Source organism: Leptodactylus fuscus, chromosome 1 (genome assembly GCF_031893055.1).
Source record: "Leptodactylus fuscus isolate aLepFus1 chromosome 1, aLepFus1.hap2, whole genome shotgun sequence".
NCBI classification, from domain to species: Eukaryota; Metazoa; Chordata; class Amphibia; order Anura; family Leptodactylidae; genus Leptodactylus; species Leptodactylus fuscus.
In genome coordinates this window covers 209338320-209358017 of record NC_134265.1, presented here as the reverse complement: position 1 = coordinate 209358017, position 19698 = coordinate 209338320, and the positions used below count along the sequence as shown (strand labels likewise).

The window sequence follows — 19698 nt, the reverse complement described above, 5'->3', positions numbered from 1 at the left end:
TGGGGCTGTCCGGAGGTCGCCTGCTTCGCCTCCTGGCTAAATCACAAGATTCTGCAGTACGTGGCCAGATCCAGGGATCCCCAGGCAATCGCAGCCGATGCTCTCGTGATTCCCTGGTCAGGGTTTCAGCTCCTGTATCTGTTTTCCCCCTCTTTGTCTCCACCCTCGGGCTCTCAAGAAGCTCAAAGTTGAGGGGGTCCCTGCAATTTGGTGGCCCCAGACTGGCCTCATCGGGCACGGTATGCAGATCTCATGGCTCTGGTAGCGGACGCTCCCTGGCCTCTGCCTCAACAAAGAGATCTGCTCTCTCAGGGGCCGCTATTCCATCCTTCCTTACATTTTTTCTGAGCCCGTTATTCGAACTATGCTTAGGGCCAGGAAACCTCAATCAACAAAAATATACTATCGCACCTGGAAGTCTTTCGTCCATTGGTGTGAAGCAGAAGAGTGTCATCCTCTTGTTTTTTCCTTGCCCAGGGTCCTGGCATTTCTGCAGTCTGGGCTGGACCAGGGTCTTGGTCTCTCTACCCTGAGGGGTCAGATCTCGGTGCTTTCCATTCTTTTTCAGAAGGCTATAGCCTTCTTGCCTCAGGTAAAGACTTTTCTTCAGGGGGTGGCGCATTGTGTTACTCCTTACCGGCCTCCTATTGATCCTTGGGATCTCAACCTCGTCCTGGAAGTTCTACAGGCTCCTCCTTTTGAGCCTCTAAGGGAGATCTCGCTTTGTCTCCTTTCTTGGAAGGTGGCATCTTTGGTCCCAATCCCTTCAATTCGTAGGGTTTCCGAGCTGGTGGCTTTGTCACACCAGCCCCCCTTTTTGGTTACACATAAGGACAAAGTTGTGCTTCGTCTCCCTCCCATCTTTTCCTCCCAAGATGGTATCCTCTTTTCATATCAATGAGGACATTGTCTTGCCGTCCTTTTGTCCAGAGCCAAAGCATCCTCACGAGCGCTCCCTCCACTACCTGGATGTTGTTCGGCACTGTGATGTTCTTTTTGTTATTCCAGGGGGCGCCAGGAAGGTCTTACCTGCTTCCAAGGTATCCATCTCTAGATGGATTCGGTCTGTCATCTAGGAAGCCTGTCGGCTTAAGGGTAGGGATCCTCCCTTCCGTGTGACGGCTCACTCTCCTAGGGCTGTTGGTGCCTCCTGGGCTGTTCGGCATCAGGCTTCTGTTTCCCAGGTCTGCAAGGCTGCCACCTGGGCTTCGGTATACACCTTCACTAAGTTTTACCAGATCCATTCTGTCTTCTGTCGATGTCAGTTTGGGTCGAAAGGTTCTGCAGGCAGCAGTGCGATGATTGTTCGCAAGATTGTCTATTTTTTTTTTCCTTCCTCTGGGACTGCTGTTGGACGCCCCAAGGTGCTGTGTGCCCCTCCCCCATTGAAATAGGCAAGAAAAAGGGATTTTTGTGCACTCACCTGTAAAATCCTTTTCTCGTTGTTTCACTGGGGGACACAGGTCCCACCCGTATTTAAGTTTTTTTGCACAGGGTTGGGGTTTCTTTCTCCTTCACGAGTTTAGTTTTTTTTGGTGGTTATTGGTTCCATGTATAATTCTCATTATGAGACTCTCTCCTACTGCTGTGGTACAAAACAGCCTGAGCATTCTACCGGTGAGAGGTTATAGCCTGTGTGGGCGGAGCCAACCACTTTCATTTCCATAGTGTCCGCCTCCTAGTGACCAGGTTTATACCCAAGGTGCTGTGTCCCCCAGTGAAACAACGAGAAAAGGATTTTACAGGTGAGTACACACAAATCCCTTTTTTTTTTTTTTTTTTTTTCATTGAAGTAAATTAGTTTAGCTAGGGGAGGGAGTTTAGTTTAAGGGTTAATTCTTAGTTTATCCTGCACAACCCTTTAATACTTGAAGGGGATGTTCATTTTCAGGCCAATATTATGAAACAAAAGTTATTGTTTGTATAATGAAAAGCTATATAATGTTCCAATATATTTTCTGCATCAGCTTGTCACAGCTTTCTAGATCTCGGCTTGCTGTCATTCATTCTGTTACTTCTAGTGGATATAAATCTGTCCATGGTCATGTGATGTAGACACAGGTGCACAGCTCGTTACGGGGACTTTAAAGGGATTCTACCACTAAACTAACATTTTTTTTTTTACTGACCACGTCGGAATAGCCTTAAGAAAAGCTATTCGTCTTCTACCTTTAGATGTGGTCTCTGCCGCGCCGTTCTGTAGAAATACCAGTTTCAACCGGTATGCAATTTAGCTCTCCACAGCAATGAGGACGGTCCCCATCGCTGAAACGCCGGTGAGCACATCCCCATTGCTGCCCCAGAGCTGTTTCCAGCGCCGCCTCCTTCTTGAGCAGCAACTCCGCCTCTTCTGTCCTCTGATGCGGTCCGACGCCTGCGCAGTAGGCTCCTGTATTAAACTACAAGAGCTCTTGCTCTTGTAGTTCAATACAGGAGCATACAGCGGCTACCCAAAAATGGCCGCCGGCTGCTCCTGTATTGAACTGCAAGAGCGGCCACCCAAAAATGGCCGGCGGCCATTTTTGGGAGGCCACTCTTGTAGTTCAATACAGGAGCCTACTGCGCAGGCGTCGGAAGTTGGACCACATCAGAAGACAGAAGAGGCGGAGTTGCTGCTCAAGAAGGAGGCGGCTCTGGAAACAGCTCTCGGGCAGCAATGGGGACGCGTTCACCGGCGTTTCAGCGCTGGGGCCCACCCTCATTGCTGCGGAGAGCTCATTTGCATACCGGTTAAAACCGTTATTTCTACGGAACGGCGCAGCGGAGACCACCTCTAAAGGTAGGAGACAAATAGTCTTTCTTAAGGCTATTCCGACATGGTTAGTAGAAAAAAATGTTAGTTTAGTGGTAGAATCCCTTTAATGAGCCGAGTACCTCACATGACCACGGACTGATTTTTATCCACTTGGAGTAAGCAGAATGAATGACAGCAAGCAGAGATCTAGAAAACTATGAGGAATTGATACAGAAAGTATATTGGGGGGGGGGGTTTGTGGTTTTTTTTTTTGGTTTTTTTACATTATTAATAATTTTGTTAATCTAGAATGAATGTTTGTTTGTTTATTTTTGCTTCTCGTTTGCAGTGTTACACTACAAAGGGACTGGAGTTGACTCGTGTTACTGTTGTGAACTCAAAGCTTAAGGTGGTGTATGACACTTTCGTTCAACCAGACAACAAAATTGTGGACTATAATACAAGGTGATTGTGAGAAAAATAGTGCATTCTAATTCATGATATTATTATTTTTTTTTTTATTTATTTTTTTTTTTAAATGTATATTTTGTAATTGATTTTTCTTGTTGGTTCCTGGTAATAGACCACCAATTCTAAATCTGTGTAGAGTGACAGATTTTTGCCTAAGCGTTACTAATATAGAAAAAGGGCCTGGAAACAAACTGTATTAAAGTAGAATTGTAAAAAACACACATAATAGATTACCCATTATTTATGAAATCAAAATGGTAAATGTACAAGTTCCTTTTCAGGATTAGAAAAGTCATATACAGTCTTTGTGCACCCTACTCTTCCATTCAGTGTTCCCACTACATACTTGCTGACACCCCTGCTGTGGTTAGCTACAGCTGTGATATAGGTGTATGGTGTGTCATCGCTGCAGGAAGAGCAGCAATGGATTTGTCAGGTGTATCTTTTAGGTTCTTTTTATTATTGACAGCTATTTTGTTAAGGCATTTATATATATATATATATATATATAATATATATATATATATATATATACACTGTGTATATATATGTGTGTATATATATATATATATATATATAATATACACACTGTGTATATATATGTATATATATGTATATATATGTATATATATATATATATATATATATATATATATATATACTGTATATATTAGAGATGAGCAAGTAGTGAAACATTCGATATTCGTTTTGAATAGCCCCTCAATATTCAACTATTCGACCGAATATCGAACCCCATTATAGTCTATGGGGAAAAAAGGCTTGTTCCAGGGGAAACCACTATTCGACTCAGGAGAGTCACCAAGTCCACAATGACACCCCAGGAAATGATGCCAACACCTCTGGAATGCAACTGGGACAGCAGGGGAAGCATGCCTGGGGGCATCTAACACGCCCAAGTCCCAGTATTAACCCACTATCACAGCCTATCAACTAGACACTTTCCTAACGCAATAGAACCTCTATGAAAGTGGAAAAATAGTTGGAAGCCTTCTTTCCTCCACAATTGTATGGACAGAACCACAAATGTAAAGCTAAAGAAACATTAGCATGCACCCCTTTAAATCACGTTGCCCATGACAACCACAGATGGCATGGGCAATGGGAAATCCAAAAGCCCCCACCCTTAACTGTCATTGTGTGTGTGATGTGGTGAGACCTTCAAAAATTACTTTTCTGGCCCTTCACGTGAGTCCTTCCAAATTAAGTTAGAGGCCCTTAAGTTGAGCTACCAGCAGAGATTGAGGCCCTTGAGGTGACTTGAGCCTTTTACCAAAATAGTTTTAGGCCCTTTAAGTTAGTTCAGCCTTGCACCAGTGGAGTTTTTTTGCCCTTGGGATGAGTTGAGCCTCTAACCAGCATAGTTTTTGGCCCTTGGGGTGAACTGATCCTCTAACCAGCAGTGTTTTACTTTTTGGCCCTTGGGGTGAGTAGAGCCTTTAACCAGCAGTGTTTTAGTTTTTAGCCCTTTGGGGTGACCCCTAAAAAATTAGATTTCAGGCCCTTGGGGAGAGCCCTAAAACAGTAATCTTCAGGCCATTGGGGGAGCCCTAAAAAATTATTTTGCAGGCCCTTGGGGGGAGCCCTAAAACATAAATTTTCAGGCCCTTGGGGGGAGCCCTGAAACATGGAACTGTGTCTCATCAGTACTGTAGATGGGACATGCTGGTTTCGGGTCCACAATATCTGCTATCCACCCTAGTATAAGTTCCTGGTACTCGGGCCTCGTCAGCACTACACCCTGCACCCCGCTTGATGATGTGGCACTGCTGGCTGCCCCTCTTATCCCCTGACCCTGATCTATAGTCTCTCACTCTGCCAAATCAGTATTCCTGTGCTATGCTGAGGATGGCCCAATAGGCCGAAACAGCGCTGTTCATAGCTGGGAATCTGTTCCTTTTGGAATAGAAATACTAATTTGGCAATTAAATCCACATCATGATATTAGACTTTTTAACTAAGTCATGCATGATGTTAAGGATGCTGCCCTCTAGAGGGCAGCATACAGAGTGCACTGTTCTCCTGATTACATCCTGGAGAATAGATTTGCATATTTTTTACCCTCTCCAGTATATAATTGAAGTCGAGCTACTGCGGCCTGGATCCCCTCGTCCTCGCCCCCTTGTGCTACTGACAAGGGGCACTGCTGGCAGTACCTGGACTGTGGACTGGATCCCCAGCTGGATTTCCACGTGCCCGCCCCCGTCCTTTGATGGGTACACTGTTCCTGTAGTGTAGCTCTGAAAAGAGCTGTTGTTTTTCACTTTTCCTGCCTAGCACAAGCTAAACTTTCTCACCCTGCTAACGATGTCTTTCCCTAGCTCTCCAAACCGCATATGAAACGAATATGGCTGACACTATTCTTATAAATCCGAGGTCACCTGATCGCCAGCCAATGACTTTTTTTTTTTTTTTTTTTTTTATGCCTACTAGAGATGAGCGAACACTATTTGCAACAGCCGTTCCGAATAGCACGCTCCCATAGAAATGAATGGAAGTGGCCGACTTTGCCGGCGGCCGGTCACTTAACCCCCTGCGTGCCGGCTACATCCATTCATTTCTATGGGAACGTGCTATTCGAAACTGCTGTTTCGAATAGTGTTCGCTCATCTCTAATGCCTACGTTTTCCTGTTTCCTGTGCCACCTTCCCTGCACAGTTATTGGTGCCAGAAAAGCGCCAGGGAAGGTGGGAGGGAATACGAATTTTAACTGCGTTTACCACGTGGTATTGCTCTTAAGCAAAGGAACAGCAATTCTTGTTTTACAGGTACGCCATATACAGTAGAGTGTCCAAAGGTATGCTTTGTATTATCAAACATAAGTTACCAGTAGAAAAGTGTCTAATGTATGTTTCTCTTATGCTAGGTTCACACTAGCGCCCGGAGACCGTTCTGAGCTTTCAGTCTTCTGCATGCAGAAGACCGAAAGCTGTCAGACCGGGTCTGGCCGTGAGCGCCATGGAGCATTTTATGCTCTCCGCTGCAAAACAGTTTTTTTTAAACCGGACACAGAGTACTGCATGTCCGACTCTGTGTCCAATTTAAAAAAAACAACAAAAAAACTGTTTCGCGGTGGAGAGCATAAAACGCTCACCGGCGCTCACGGCCGGACATCTTTCAAACCCATTCAAATGAATGGGTTTGAAAGAGTCCTGCAGGTTTCTGTCTCCTGCTCGGTTTTGTGCAGGAAACGGAAGCCTGCATGAACGGAGACCGGGTGCAGATGTGAACGAGCCCTTATTTTGACAGGGTGCTAAGAAATGGGCATGATTTAGCTCATATTAAGTCTTGGTTTGATTGATCCATATTATATTGAGTATTATTTTTCATGCTCATTTTCTACCCTCCTGTATTCCTTCCCTTTCTCTCTGCTCAGAAGTATAAAATAATCATTTTATATAATTTTATATGTAACATTCTACTAAATAAACTTTTATATACTTTACAAATAACTTTTTGAGAGGAGTATTCCTTGTGTGTTTTGGGTTTTGTATGTTGCGAGTGTGTCAGTGATAGTTGAAGTACAGCAATGGGCCACCTCTGAAGCTTCCATTGAAATAAATGGAGCAGTGTGTGTGCATTGGCCTGACTACCACTCCACTTAGAATGGGGCACAAAACTCCCTGTTCTCCTGATAGGTGGGAGATAAGTGGCCAGATTACTACCAGTCAGTAAGTGATCACCTGTCCTATAGATAGGGGATAACTTGTTAAGATGGGAATCCATTAAAGGGAATCTATCACTGCCCCCATCTACTTTAAACCACTCCCATAGTGCTGTAGATGCTGATGGCAGAATAAAAAACAAAACATTTATTAAGTTTCAGAGCCCCAGGGATGCATAGAAAAAGCACTTTTATTCTTTATTCAAATGAGGATCTTGGAGCGCAGGAGGAGTTTTCTTCTATTATTGAGCAATGCTGAGGCCTTACTGCATTCAGCTCATCTCCCTGGGCATTGTGAGGATCAACTGCCACAAGGAGGATCAAATCTCACTGCTTGGGGGACAAGTTTTTTACTTTTATTCTAACAGCATCTACAGCACTATGGGAGTGGTTTAAAGTAGCTGGGGGTGATGATAGACTCCCTTTAAGGGACAGACTATAATGTGAAAAAATGTAAAGCTCTAAACTCACCAATATACTTGAGTCCAAAAGGGGTGCACGATCACATATCCTGGATCTCAAGGATAAACTCCAAACCGAAAAACGTTTCCTCAATAAAGTTGGTCCGCACTCCTTATGTGTCGTATTTTTTTTAAAATTTAACTTTTAATAATCCATAAAAAGGTATACAGTCCAAAAAACAAAAATACATAGACAGTGACAAAGAGTGGAAAAATTAAGTGTCCATAATAAAAAACGCCAACGTATGCCATGACTAAGGGGTCTCTTCCCCGAAACGCGTTGGCGTTTTTTATTATGGACACTTAATTTTTCCACTCTTTGTCACTGTCTATGTATTTTTGTTTTTTGGACTGTATACCTTTTTTATGGATTATTAAAAGTTAAATTTAAAAAAAAAATACGAGACATAAGGAGTGCGGACCAACTTTATTGAGGAAACGTTTTTCCCTTTAAGGGAACCTGTCATTAAGATTTTCACCACTAATCTCAGAGCATTATTGCGTAGAGTATAAAAAATATATTCCCTTCCTACTAGAGGCAGTGGTACCCGTGCATGTGAGATTGCAGAGGTCAGATGCCTTTACATAGCATAGTTAATTCCTCCCCCACACCCCTCCCTATTTCAAAATGTTTAATAAAAAAATAAAATGACACAATTTGCAGATTGCGGTGTCTGTAAGGAACCGAACAATACATTTTTTTCCATACCTGCCTAAAACATTTGCACAGTACTATATAAAACTTTAGAGTCCCACCAAAGCCTGCAAGGGTTGACCACCTCAGCTTCAAAATTTTGGGATTGTAGCACCAACAACCGTTGTTTTGGTGTTATTTTAAAGCTAGGAATACCATTAAAAAAAAACAAAACAAAAAAAAAACATGCTCACAGCTCTGTGTTACAGAAGTGGAGCTATCAGCAGTTAAGATGCAGATGCAGCACCCATTCCTAACCGCATTTTCACGTTCTTCTGCAGCAATGAGGAACACAATACTGGTGTAGTTATGAAGGAAGATTCTCTATTGTCAAATGGTTCAAATTTACAATCTTTGTAGTTCCATAGTACTAGTAGTGATAGCAGAAGCAAAACTCCCATTTTCTTATAAATTTCATGTGCAGTGCCAAGGAATTACCTTATGTAGGTTTAATTTTTTTTTTTTTATTTGTCATATTTGGAAAGGGGGGGGGTGAATGTTTGTTTCAAGTGTGTGTGTTTTTTGTTTTTTTATTTTGTTTTTAGAAGGCTCTTGGCTGCCATCGCAGCCTAACTTTGGGAGGAAGTGTGGGAGTATGACCATGGCACCTGATCGTGCTTAATGACAAGGAGATGTTTCTAATTGCAGACAAAAAAAACAAACTAATATTTGCCAGGTTTCACCCCAGTTTTCATAATGAACACATTTATTTTTTGAAATGTCTGCACTTTCTATGCTAAGAGGTCACGGAGGAATTCCTATCAGTCCACTGATGATATATATTTGTTTTCTTATCTTCTAAGGTTCTCTGGTGTTACAGAAGAGGATCTACAGAACACAAGCATCACTTTGAGAGATGTTCAGGCTGTCTTACTATGCATGTTTAGCTGTGATTCAGTATTAATTGGCCATAGCTTGGAGAGCGACCTTTTTGCTCTGAAGGTAAGATAATCTGTCTTGAGAAAATAATTTCAAGCGGTTTTCCATTGTTCATAACCATATTTAAATTTGTAGACAATTGAAAGTTTTATTAATTAAAAGTTAAATTTTTTTAAAACTATAAATAATTGACCATCTTAGTGTCTTTTGTGTTGAGCAATGGATATCTGGGTTATAGAAGAGCACTGTCCCTCCCTGCTCTTCTATAAGGAAATCATGACTGGGTTTCTGACAAGTGCCAGGCCATAGAAAGTTCCTGTATTTGTGGTTGTATCCATTGGTAAGACAAAAGACTATCACCATTAAACGCAGCAAAGTCGTCAAAAAATGTTTAACTGTCTACAAATTTAAAAGTATGGTTGTTTGTGGAGAAGGCCCCTTTAAGAAATTGACTAAATAAAAGACGGGTAATTTTTTTTTTTTTTTCTCAAAGAATATAGATGCAACATACAAAATAAGATACAGGAGCAGCAACATATCACATTAGAATGTACAAACAGCAGCAAAGAAAATAAAATGTAAAGGTTCTATAAATGAATTAGACTGCCTAGGCCAGTGATGGCGAACCTTTTAGAGACAGAGTCCTCAAACTGCAACCCAGTCAAATTATTGCAAAATGCCAACATGGCAATTTAACCTTAATACCCTACGGATCAACAATTGCAGACAGCCCCATTCACACCCTCAAAATGCGGTTGTGTAAACGGTGCTTTACAGAGCTTTCAGTGATACTGCTCCACATTGGTGCCCACACAGTCTGATATCCACCACTGTGGCCCCCATACAGGCCAATATACCCCACATTGGCCCTCCACATAGTACAATATACATAGTGGCCCCATTAAGTGCTCTTATACTTACCTACACTCTCAAGAAGAGAAGAAAGGCGACCTCCTTCTACCAGTTCAAAGCAAGTACTGATGAATGATGTCATTGCACCTGTATAGAGGCAGAGGTCATAATTTTCTGTTAGTTTAAGCCTACACTGATAGTCTTCACGTGTATGTACGTTTGCACATACAACTGAAAGAAGCACTGAATCGCTCACTTGGGGTTCTGGGACAGCAGTCTCAGATTCCCTGTTGGTGAGCAATCCAGGAGCCTGGATGGGGCTACGTGCACGTGCCCACAGAGAAGGCTCTCAGTGCCCACTAATGGCATAGGCCCATATGGACAGAAAACCAGAGGGGTGGCAGAAATGTAGATAACGTGAATAAAATACCGTATATACTAGAGTATAAGCCAACTTTTTCAGCACAGTTTTTATGCTGAAAAGCCCCATTTTTTGGCTTATACTCGAGTCAGGATCCACTGAGCACAGAGTCTTGAAGGAACTGCATAAATTAAACAAAGGGGGAGGTCCTTTAGTGCTACTGCTCTGTGATTGGCTTGTCATGTAGGTCACGTGACTGATGTCATCAAAGGTCCTTTAGAAACTCGAGTGTAACATCTGCAGATAAGTCAGTGGCCATTATGTGCAGGATTCATTGTGTCTTATAGAAGATGTCTGTTGTATGGAGGAGAGGAAGCTACAGTAAAGTGACACACACAGGTACCTTCCTTTAGTTACTCTGCCTATTAATGTCAGGCATTTGGGGTTATTAGTTTAGTTTCAGTAACTCCATGTGCCTCACATTAATAACAGTTAACCCCATCATGTCCCTCATATTAACCCCTGTGTGCCTCATATAAGGGTTACTAATATGTGAGACACATGGGGGTACTAATAAAGGACCTTAATTATGGAGATACCTAATTATTAACTCCTTATATCCCACATATCAGTAACTCATGTGAGGCACACAGTGGATTAATGTGAGGAACATGATGGGGTTAACTGCTATTACTATGAGGAACATGGAGTTACTAAGCTGTAATGCACATGACCAGACTTTTTGGGCCCGTTCACATGGAGTAAACGCATGTGTATTTTGGCAAAATACACGTGTAAAAAAAATAAAAGTGTAAAAATAAGACTCCCATTAACTTCAATTACATTTTACACGTGTATTTTGATGGGTTTTTTTACACGTGTAAAAAAAATGTTATTGAAGTCAATAGGAGTCTTATTTTTACATATGTATTCTGCCCCCCCCCCCCCCCCCCCCTCTAGGCTTATACTCGAGCCTTTTCCCAGTTTTCTATGGTAAAATTAGGGGCCTCGGCTTATATTCGGGTCGGCTTATAATTGAGTATATACGGTAAATGTTCAAATCAATGCAGGCTATCCAAACAGTCCTTGAAGATAATACTCAAGCTCATGAGGTGTATTCACCAAGGATTCCCATATTTTATGTATATTTATAGGCTTACCTGGCTGTCCTCTAGTCTCCTTTTTCAGTTGATTCATCAGCTGTATTGCAGCACTAAGACTAGGTTCACATTTCTGCTACTTAGTCTGCTGTTCTCATCCGTCATAGGATCAGAACAGCAAACTGAAATAGTAATAGAAATTCTAATTCTAAAGTCACATTCTGTCATCATTGACTTTAATTTATACCATTCAATATCCTGTACAAAGAACAACTTGTCCTGCAAACAATAAGCCATCATGTGACTCTGTGGACCAGGGTGCCTTCACACGGAGTAATGCTCCGTGCATTTTGCTACATTTTACACGTGTAAAAATACATGTGTAAAATGTAGTAAGCCATTGAGTTCAATGATTTTTTTCGTATAATGCATATCTTTTCGCGCGCAAAAAGATGCTGGTAAAAAAAAGAAAAAAAGCCATTGAGCTCAATGGCTAACTACATTTTACATGTGTATTTTTACACGTGTAAAATGGACAAAAAGCACGGAGAGTAACTCCATGTGTAGGCACCCCAAAAAAATGATGGCTTTTGGAAGGTGGGGAGGAAAAAAACAGATACACAAAAAAACAGAAATTGGTTCAGTCTTTAAGGGGTTAAGTTTGGTATCCACAGAATTGTACCAAAACAAAATACAGGTGACATGGCTGTACAGTGAATGCTTTAAAAACAAAGCCCGTAGGAAAGACGCACAAGTCCACTTTTTCTCCAATTCTACCATTTTGATTTTTTTTTTTTTTTTTTCGAGCTACCCAGTACATTGTACAGAATATTAAATGGTGGCTTTACGAAGAACAATGTCCCGCAAACACTACGCCCTCATATGCCTCTGTAAACTAAAAATAAAAGAGTAGTGGAGTTTGGAAGATGTGGAGTCAAAAGCTAAAAAGCTTCGAAAAGCTTAGAAAAATGTCACTGACTGGTAGAGAGTTATAAACCTCTCTTTTCAGATTGCTTTTTCTTAAAGGAAGTCTATCATTGGGAAAACTCATTTTTAACTGAAGGCCCCTTCACACGGAGGATACGCTGGCTGATTTTGAACGTGTAAAAGTTCCGAATCAGCAGCGTTTAAAACAGGTCCCATTGCTTTCTATGGGAGCCGGCATATGTGCGCTCTCCATAGAAATGAATGGGCTGCTTTTTCCCATTCATTTCTATGGGGAGCGCGCGTATGCCAACTCCCATAGAAAGCAATGGGACCTGTTTTAAATGCTGCTGATTCGGAACGTTTACACGTTCAAAATCAGCCAATATCCTCCGTGTGAAGGGGCCCTAAGAATGTATTTGCATAGCCTTTAGAAAGGCTAGTCCAGACATACCTTTTAGTAGTTAATCCCATCAGCCGTTTTTCAATTAGCCCACTTTTATTGATATGCTAATTAGCCAGCAAAGAGCACTGGAAGTTTACTAAGCACTGTCTGCTGTGTGTAAACAGGAAGGGGGGGAGGAAGTGAGAGCTAGGAAAGGCTGATGAGTCCCTTGTGTACACACAGCAGACAATGCTCAGTAAACTTCCAGTACTCCTGGATGGCTAATTAGCATATCAATAAAAGCGGGCTAATTCAAAAATGGCTGAGAGGATTAACAAATAAAAGGGATGTCTGAATAGCCTTTCTAAAGGCTATGCAAATATATGCTTAGTTAAAAATGAGTTTTCCTAATGATAGAATCCCTTTGAAATTTTCTTACAGTTTGTCTTCTTGCATATGTGTTGTACGCTGTAAGTTGTCTTTTCCAGTTCTCGGCAAAATCTGTCAGAGGAGACCTCTGACTGGACCTTACCCTTGTGAAAACAAGCCTTGGCTAGTAATTCTGTGTTTTGTACAGTTTAGCATGCCGTCACTATGGAGAATCAGACAATTCTGCTCACCAAAGATACAGTCCTGTGATGGGAAATCCACGCACAAGAGTCTTGCGTAGATAGGCCAAGGGAACCAGATTCAAAATTGGATTTCACACATAGTTGCCCTCTCTACTGGGTCCTGTCATTTACCTACCATGTGCTCCTGGACACTGTCTTTATCATGAGTTATAATGGAGCTGTATGTCACATCCAGCTTTGTGCACATGGTTAGAGAATGGGGAGAGTTGAACTGAAACTGCAGGTGAAAATGAAAACTGAGAAGGAATCATGTGTCCAGTACTCTGAAACATCCCTGAGTCAAAAGTCTAAAGGTAGAAGAGGTTGTAAATTGGAATTAAGGGTTTGCTGAATGCAGGAGAAGGAATGCTCAATGCAAACAAAAGGGGGAAAAAAAACGGATTTTTTTTTGTTTTTTTTTCTCGTTTTTTTCTTCATCTACTTAGTAAGCGTTTACACTACTGTTGGTGACCGTCAGCAGTGTCTGTGGCTCTTGTCTGTTACAAGATTTCAACAATGGACTCTAGCTGAACCGTCAGAAATTTTCATTCATTTCAATGGGATGTTATCTTGTGTCTGTTTACACCCAAGTTCTTTTTTTTTTTTTTTTTGCAGTGGACAAAAAAATCCTACATGCAGGACTTTTCTGTCCATGTCTATGGCTAATGGACTTATAATGGACAGTAACTGTTAGCCATCAGTTAGTGTCCGTTATGATGTGTCCATTTATTTTTATTTTTTGTTTTGTTTTTGAACAGACACCTTTGTAAAGGGATTCAACAGTAGTGTGAACCCTTCTTAATACATGAGTTTGCGGATTTCTTTATTTTTTATAGTTTAATTTCTTTCTTTTTTATGCACAATTGTGTCCATAGCCTTTAAAGCGTCCTTACAATTACATGACATGTTTTCAGAAATGAGTAGGATTGGGGGAACACCACAGAAAATGGATGCCGTAGATTCCAAATTAAAACAAAATGGCCGACGAGCTTGGAGGACTCAGATACGCACACTCAGATGCTGTGTATCAAAGTATTCTGACATTTATTACATGTTACTTAGCTTATATAAAGGGGTAATGACTTTATGCTAATTTAGGCAGAACAAACTATATCACATAGAAATATGAATTATAATTGGTCAGAGTATAGAATGGTGCGTTTACAAATGATAAATACGTGCATAAGCAATACATGAGTTAACACATGATTGTCTGTGTCCACCATTTTAGTCTCTAATCATGCTAGCACAGTCTGCCAAAATGGATGCCGTGACCTTCAAAGTTTCATGTTCCTGTAACTGAGGGATAAGAGCGATATAACGTATCGAGAGGGATGGCAATGAATCATTATGGTTGTCCTGGAATACAGTATGATAGGGAGGTTGTGGACAAATGGTAATAATATTACTCTGAAATAACATGAATAGGTGAACACTGAGATAGGAGATCACGGAGTGATTTGTGATATATGCTGAGACACTCTCCCTCGCTTATGGAAGGCTCCTGAGGAGATAGAACGCCGTTCTTAGGCATTGCTGGAATATTCTTACCTGTAATCGATAGCCATGCTAGTTTGTTTTGTTGTTACTCGCCAGTGTGGGCGGGACTTGGGGAGGTTTGGCCGTATGGCCTCTCTCTATTGGCCACCGGTCGGCACATGCTCATGGGATTAAGCCTCAGGTGAGGCAGAGATCAAGCTGGACCTTCAAGCTCCCTGATTGGTTAGAGCTTGGATGAAGGGCGGTCCCTGGGCTTTAAAAGACTGGGCTCCTAGTTCACTCGCTTGGCTGTTATCAATGCTGAGGGGGGGGGGGGGGCTATACTGAATATACAAAGCATACTCCAGTGTCAGAAAAAAACAATAGAAATGACACCTCTGATGATGTGTCCGATAGTAAAGGGACATTGAAAGCGGTCAGGTGACAGATTGAGGTGGTAGAATGGGCGAGATAAGAGATAAGTGTCTAGCTTGCCCTATTGTTAGTTCAATGATTCCCTGATAGGTGTGAGTCAGTAAACTTCTCCCTACTCAGCTATACAAACAAGTTATCGGCAGTGCACTATTAGCATATGAGAAAAGGGTTAATACAATAGTGGTTAAGAAGGAGGAATTGGCTATCAGAAAGCAAGGATTAGCCTAGCAGTACACAGATACCAGTGAACAACCAAGTGTTAATGATATGGACACAAGTGCAGTCTTAGGAGTGTTGTGAGATTCCACACAAGTAAATCAGATTGCTCACTGTGGTTCTCTAGTAGCTGCTAGGTGTGAATGCTGTCCAATTGACATAGCAATTTCAGAGTCACACTACTCTGTCCGTTCTCCTTTCCTTTCTTTTTTAATGGGGAAATTTTTGTTTGTTCCTTTGGGTATTTTAATTGAACCAATAAAGGCTATATTTTAAAATGTCCCATTTTGGGTAGGTTATATTCCCCTACTCTGAGTTTACAGGATGCTACACAAAACAAGAGATTAGAACTGGTTTCATATCTTGTGGACATTCTGTGTTTTGTTATAGGACATGATAAACTTAGGAACATTCTGAACAGAATAGCAAATTCTTTCAAGGAGAATAATAGGATACATGCAAAAAGTCTTCTAATATAATAGAGGATTTAGAACAAAATGGAATATGCAGACCAAGATGGCTGAAAACTAATCTCTCTCTCTCTCTTTACACAGATACAGTATTTTCCCCCTCACAGTAGTAAATTTGAATATAAGAAATCTTGTAACATATCTTATTAGGACTTCTTATTTTCACTCAGATGGTTTATTTATTTATGTAGTCCGTTTCCATAATAAGCTCACACATAGAAGTCTAGGGAAAAGGAAGTTGGTAGGCTTCTAACTGATTTATTGCATTATTCTGTGCAATTGTAAAGTCTTCAATTACAGCAGTAGCGCTATGCTCTATGATTCAGTGTAGTAGCAGCAGTTGTGTGTAACTTTTCCAGCAACTTCCTCCTCCCCCTTCCGCATAGACTTCTATGTAAAAAGTAGAAAACATATTTCTTTAAAGACATATATTACAAAATTTATTATAATCACCTGCACTGTTAACTTATTAAAAGTTGGTTTATAAGGTATGTTTTAATGCAGGGTGTTACATGCTTTAATATTAAGTAGAAAACGAGGGATAAGACTAATCCTCATTTTTTGATTGTCAGCATACACAGCAGTTTTTTTCAGGTTTGTTTTTTTTTTGTGACAGTGATCACTAGTCACTACCCACCTGCTCAAGGAGAAATGAAAATACCATAATTTTCTAGACAATCTTGGCTGCCTCATCCATAAATTTGACTTGCAACTATTTAGCATATGATTTGTTATGCAGATTCTTGTCATGTAACTGCCTTGTTACTGTTTTGCTCCTGGTGGTGGAAAGATCTTTTTCTTCTTGTATACTGTAAATTTAAACCTGTGCTCACATTCCCTAAAAAAAAAACCAGTGTGCTATTTAGGTTGATTCCCAAGCTAGAGGTCACTGGTTCAAATAGAGAATCAGCCACGATGATGATTTCCCAAGAAAAGAGATCACAGATGTCCATGCAAGCAACGTGTATTATACAAGTCTGGAATGGTGGCAAAAAAAAAAAATGTAAAGAAAGTCTCGGCTTCAACATAGTCCTAAGAAGAATTGGCTCGATTTTGCAAGAAAGTATAAAAAGTGGACAGAAGATTGGAAATGGGTTACTTAAAGCAATGAGACAAAAGTCAATAATTTAGGCTCTGATGGGTACAAATGGATCTGGAAGAAACAAGGGAAAAGAGGGCTAACAGATTGAGAAATTGAAAGAACTGTCAAGTTTGGTGGAAGAATCCTGATGATATGGGATTGTTTTACAGCCAAAGGCGTTAGATACTTTACCAAGATCGATGGTGGTCTCAATGCTGAGCTATATGTGAATATCCTACAAAACAAGTTTCTTTGTACACTCAAGTACAATAGGTATGAAAAGGACGACTTAGTGTTCCAACAGGACAACGACCTGAAGCATATGTCAATATTTGCAAATAAATGGCTCAATGACTATGAAGGACAGGTGCTGGAGTAACCCCCATAGGGCCCAAACCTCAACCCAATCAAACAATGTATGTAGAGTTGAAGAAAAAGCTGTATTCGTACCCAGGTGAGTCGACCAGTATTGACCAACATAGGGAATGTGTAGAAGAGACCTCTGGGATTTAACGAGCAAAACTGTAACAATGCAGTTACATGTCAAGAATCTGCATAACTAATCTTATGCTACATAATTACAAGTCAAACATATGTATAAAGATAGCCAAGATGGTCTATAAAATGATGGTAGTCTCCTGTTCAAAACTATAGTGGATGATGAGATATGGAACCTGAAAGTCAAGAGTTCAAAACATTGTTACCCTTTATGCTCAGCAGCGTATAGCCTGCATAGGGAAAAACTTCAAAATATATCTTATGTTTTTCGTATTTTTGTAAGACTAGAAATAGCGTTTCCCTTATGTACACACACTGTTATAATTGTTGTTGGAAGTTTAGTAACAATTTAACTAATTCACATAGTGTACTACAAATCATGTTTTGACACCAGTATTATTAAATATGAAATATTCTTTTCTAAAATACTGCTTATGATTTTCTTTAAAGCTTATTCACCCCACTGTAGTGGATACTGCCATTGTCTTTCCTCATCGCCTAGGACTGCCATACAAGCGTGCACTCCGTTCGTTAATGGCTGACTATCTTAAGCGTATTATTCAGGACAATGGTAAGTATCTGTGGTGTCTCACTCAAAGGTAAATGAAACCTTTGTAATTTTCCCGTATATTTTCAGCATTTAAAGGGAGTCTGCCATCACCAAATTCTAAACCACATTCATACTGTTGCATAGCTGGTTAGTGGCAATGTGAACATACCTTTTGCATCAAAATAGTCTTGTTACTGAGAAATTCAACTTTTATTACATCTACAAAGGAGCTGTTTGGTTCACTTGGATTGGGATCCAATCCTCTAGTCGCTTCCTGTAGCTTTTAACCCCTTCCCGACATGCGCCGTAATAGTACGGCGCTGCAGGGAAGGGCTTCCCGCAAACCACCGTACTATTACTGCGGATGCATGGTGCGCACACAGAAACTGTGTGCGCACCATGCACAGCGGTTGTCAGCCGTACTACACGGCTGACTATGCCCTGTAACACCCGCGGTCGGAACCGGGTCCGATCGCGGGTGTTAACCCCTGATATGCCAGCGGTCAACATGACCACCGGCACCTCCGGGGTTACAGTGTAATATGGTGCCGATCGGCACCCCCGTACCGGTTTCGGGGGGTGCCGGTGTTCGTAGGGGGCGGCCCGGGGTCTGATCAGTGACCCCGGGTCTGCCCCATCACTTACCCCGTCCTCGCAGCTGGCTGATCCTGCCGTAAATGAAGCTGTCAGCCTGTGCGTCTACACAGGCTGACAGCTTCCTATACACTGCAATACACGTGTAACACGTGTATTGCAGCGTATCTCTATTGAAGCAGTGATCAGCCGATCACTGCTTCAATCCCCCATGGGGACAGAAAAAAAAAGTTAGAAGAAAGTAAAAATAAAGTTTAAATAAGTTTAAAATAAATTAGAAATAAATAAAGCCCCAAAAATCCCTTTTTCCCCATATAAAATGCTTTATTATGTAAACTAAAGAAAAAAAGAAAAAAACATTACATATTTGGTATCGCCGCGTCCGTAATAACCTGAACAATAAAATTAAAACATTATTTAACCCGAACGGCGTAAAAAAACCCCATAGAAAACCGCACAAAATAATGATTATTCACCACCTTTCCCTTACAAAATGTTCAATAAAAAGTAATTAAATGGTCAGATGAAAACCAAAATGGTACCAATAAAAAGAAGAGGTCTTCCCGCAAAAAATAAGCCCTCAACCAGCTCTGTCTAGCGAAAAATAAAAACGTTGTGCCTTTCAGAAGATGGCGATGCAAAAATAGATTTTTTTCCCTAAATTGAATTTTATTCTGCATAAATAGCAACGCATTAAAAAATCATATAAATGAGGTATCACCGTAACCGTACCGACCCACAGAATAAAGGTAACATGTTACTTATAGTGTACGCTGCACGGGAAAAAAAATAAATGCTAAAAAGCAATGGCAGAATTGATGTTTCCTTTTACATCCCACCCAGAAAGAGTTAATAAAATGTAGTCAATAAGTTACAGGCACCAAAATGGTGGCATTGAGAAGCACATCTAATACCGCAAACACTAAGCCCTCATATGTCCACATTGCCAGAAGATAAAAATAAAAATCTAGCTTGTACAATGTGAAGACAAAAACCCCAAAAGTCGCCAAATCATTAGGACATAAGTGGCTGCGACTAGAAGGAAATGTGTAAGCTGTGCGAGTGTTTTCAGGGGACACCCCATATTTAGAGCTTGTGAGAGAGAATACACCAGCGCTGACCCCCCAGAATGCCCCTCTTCCCAATCCGTGTCATAAGAGCTAGTGGGAAAATAGAATGGGACTTGGTGTACCCAATTTACTCCGCACAGCTTACACATTC

General features: G+C 41.0%; 1 protein-coding gene across 3 annotated transcripts in view; it reads left to right on the top strand.

The window, feature by feature from the left end:
- REXO1 (RNA exonuclease 1 homolog) overlaps nucleotides 1–19698 on the top strand; it is a 70372-nt gene that overhangs the window by 42215 nt on the left and 8459 nt on the right. For 2 of the 3 annotated variants that reach the window (XM_075282905.1, XM_075282896.1), the window contains 3 exons: nucleotides 3084–3199; nucleotides 8846–8984; nucleotides 17784–17904. In XM_075282905.1, the coding sequence (XP_075139006.1) occupies nucleotides 3084–3199; nucleotides 8846–8984; nucleotides 17784–17904 (376 nt within the window). The remainder of the gene's footprint in view (nucleotides 1–3083; nucleotides 3200–8845; nucleotides 8985–17783; nucleotides 17905–19698) is intronic. The other variant, XM_075282914.1, reaches the window with a different exon arrangement.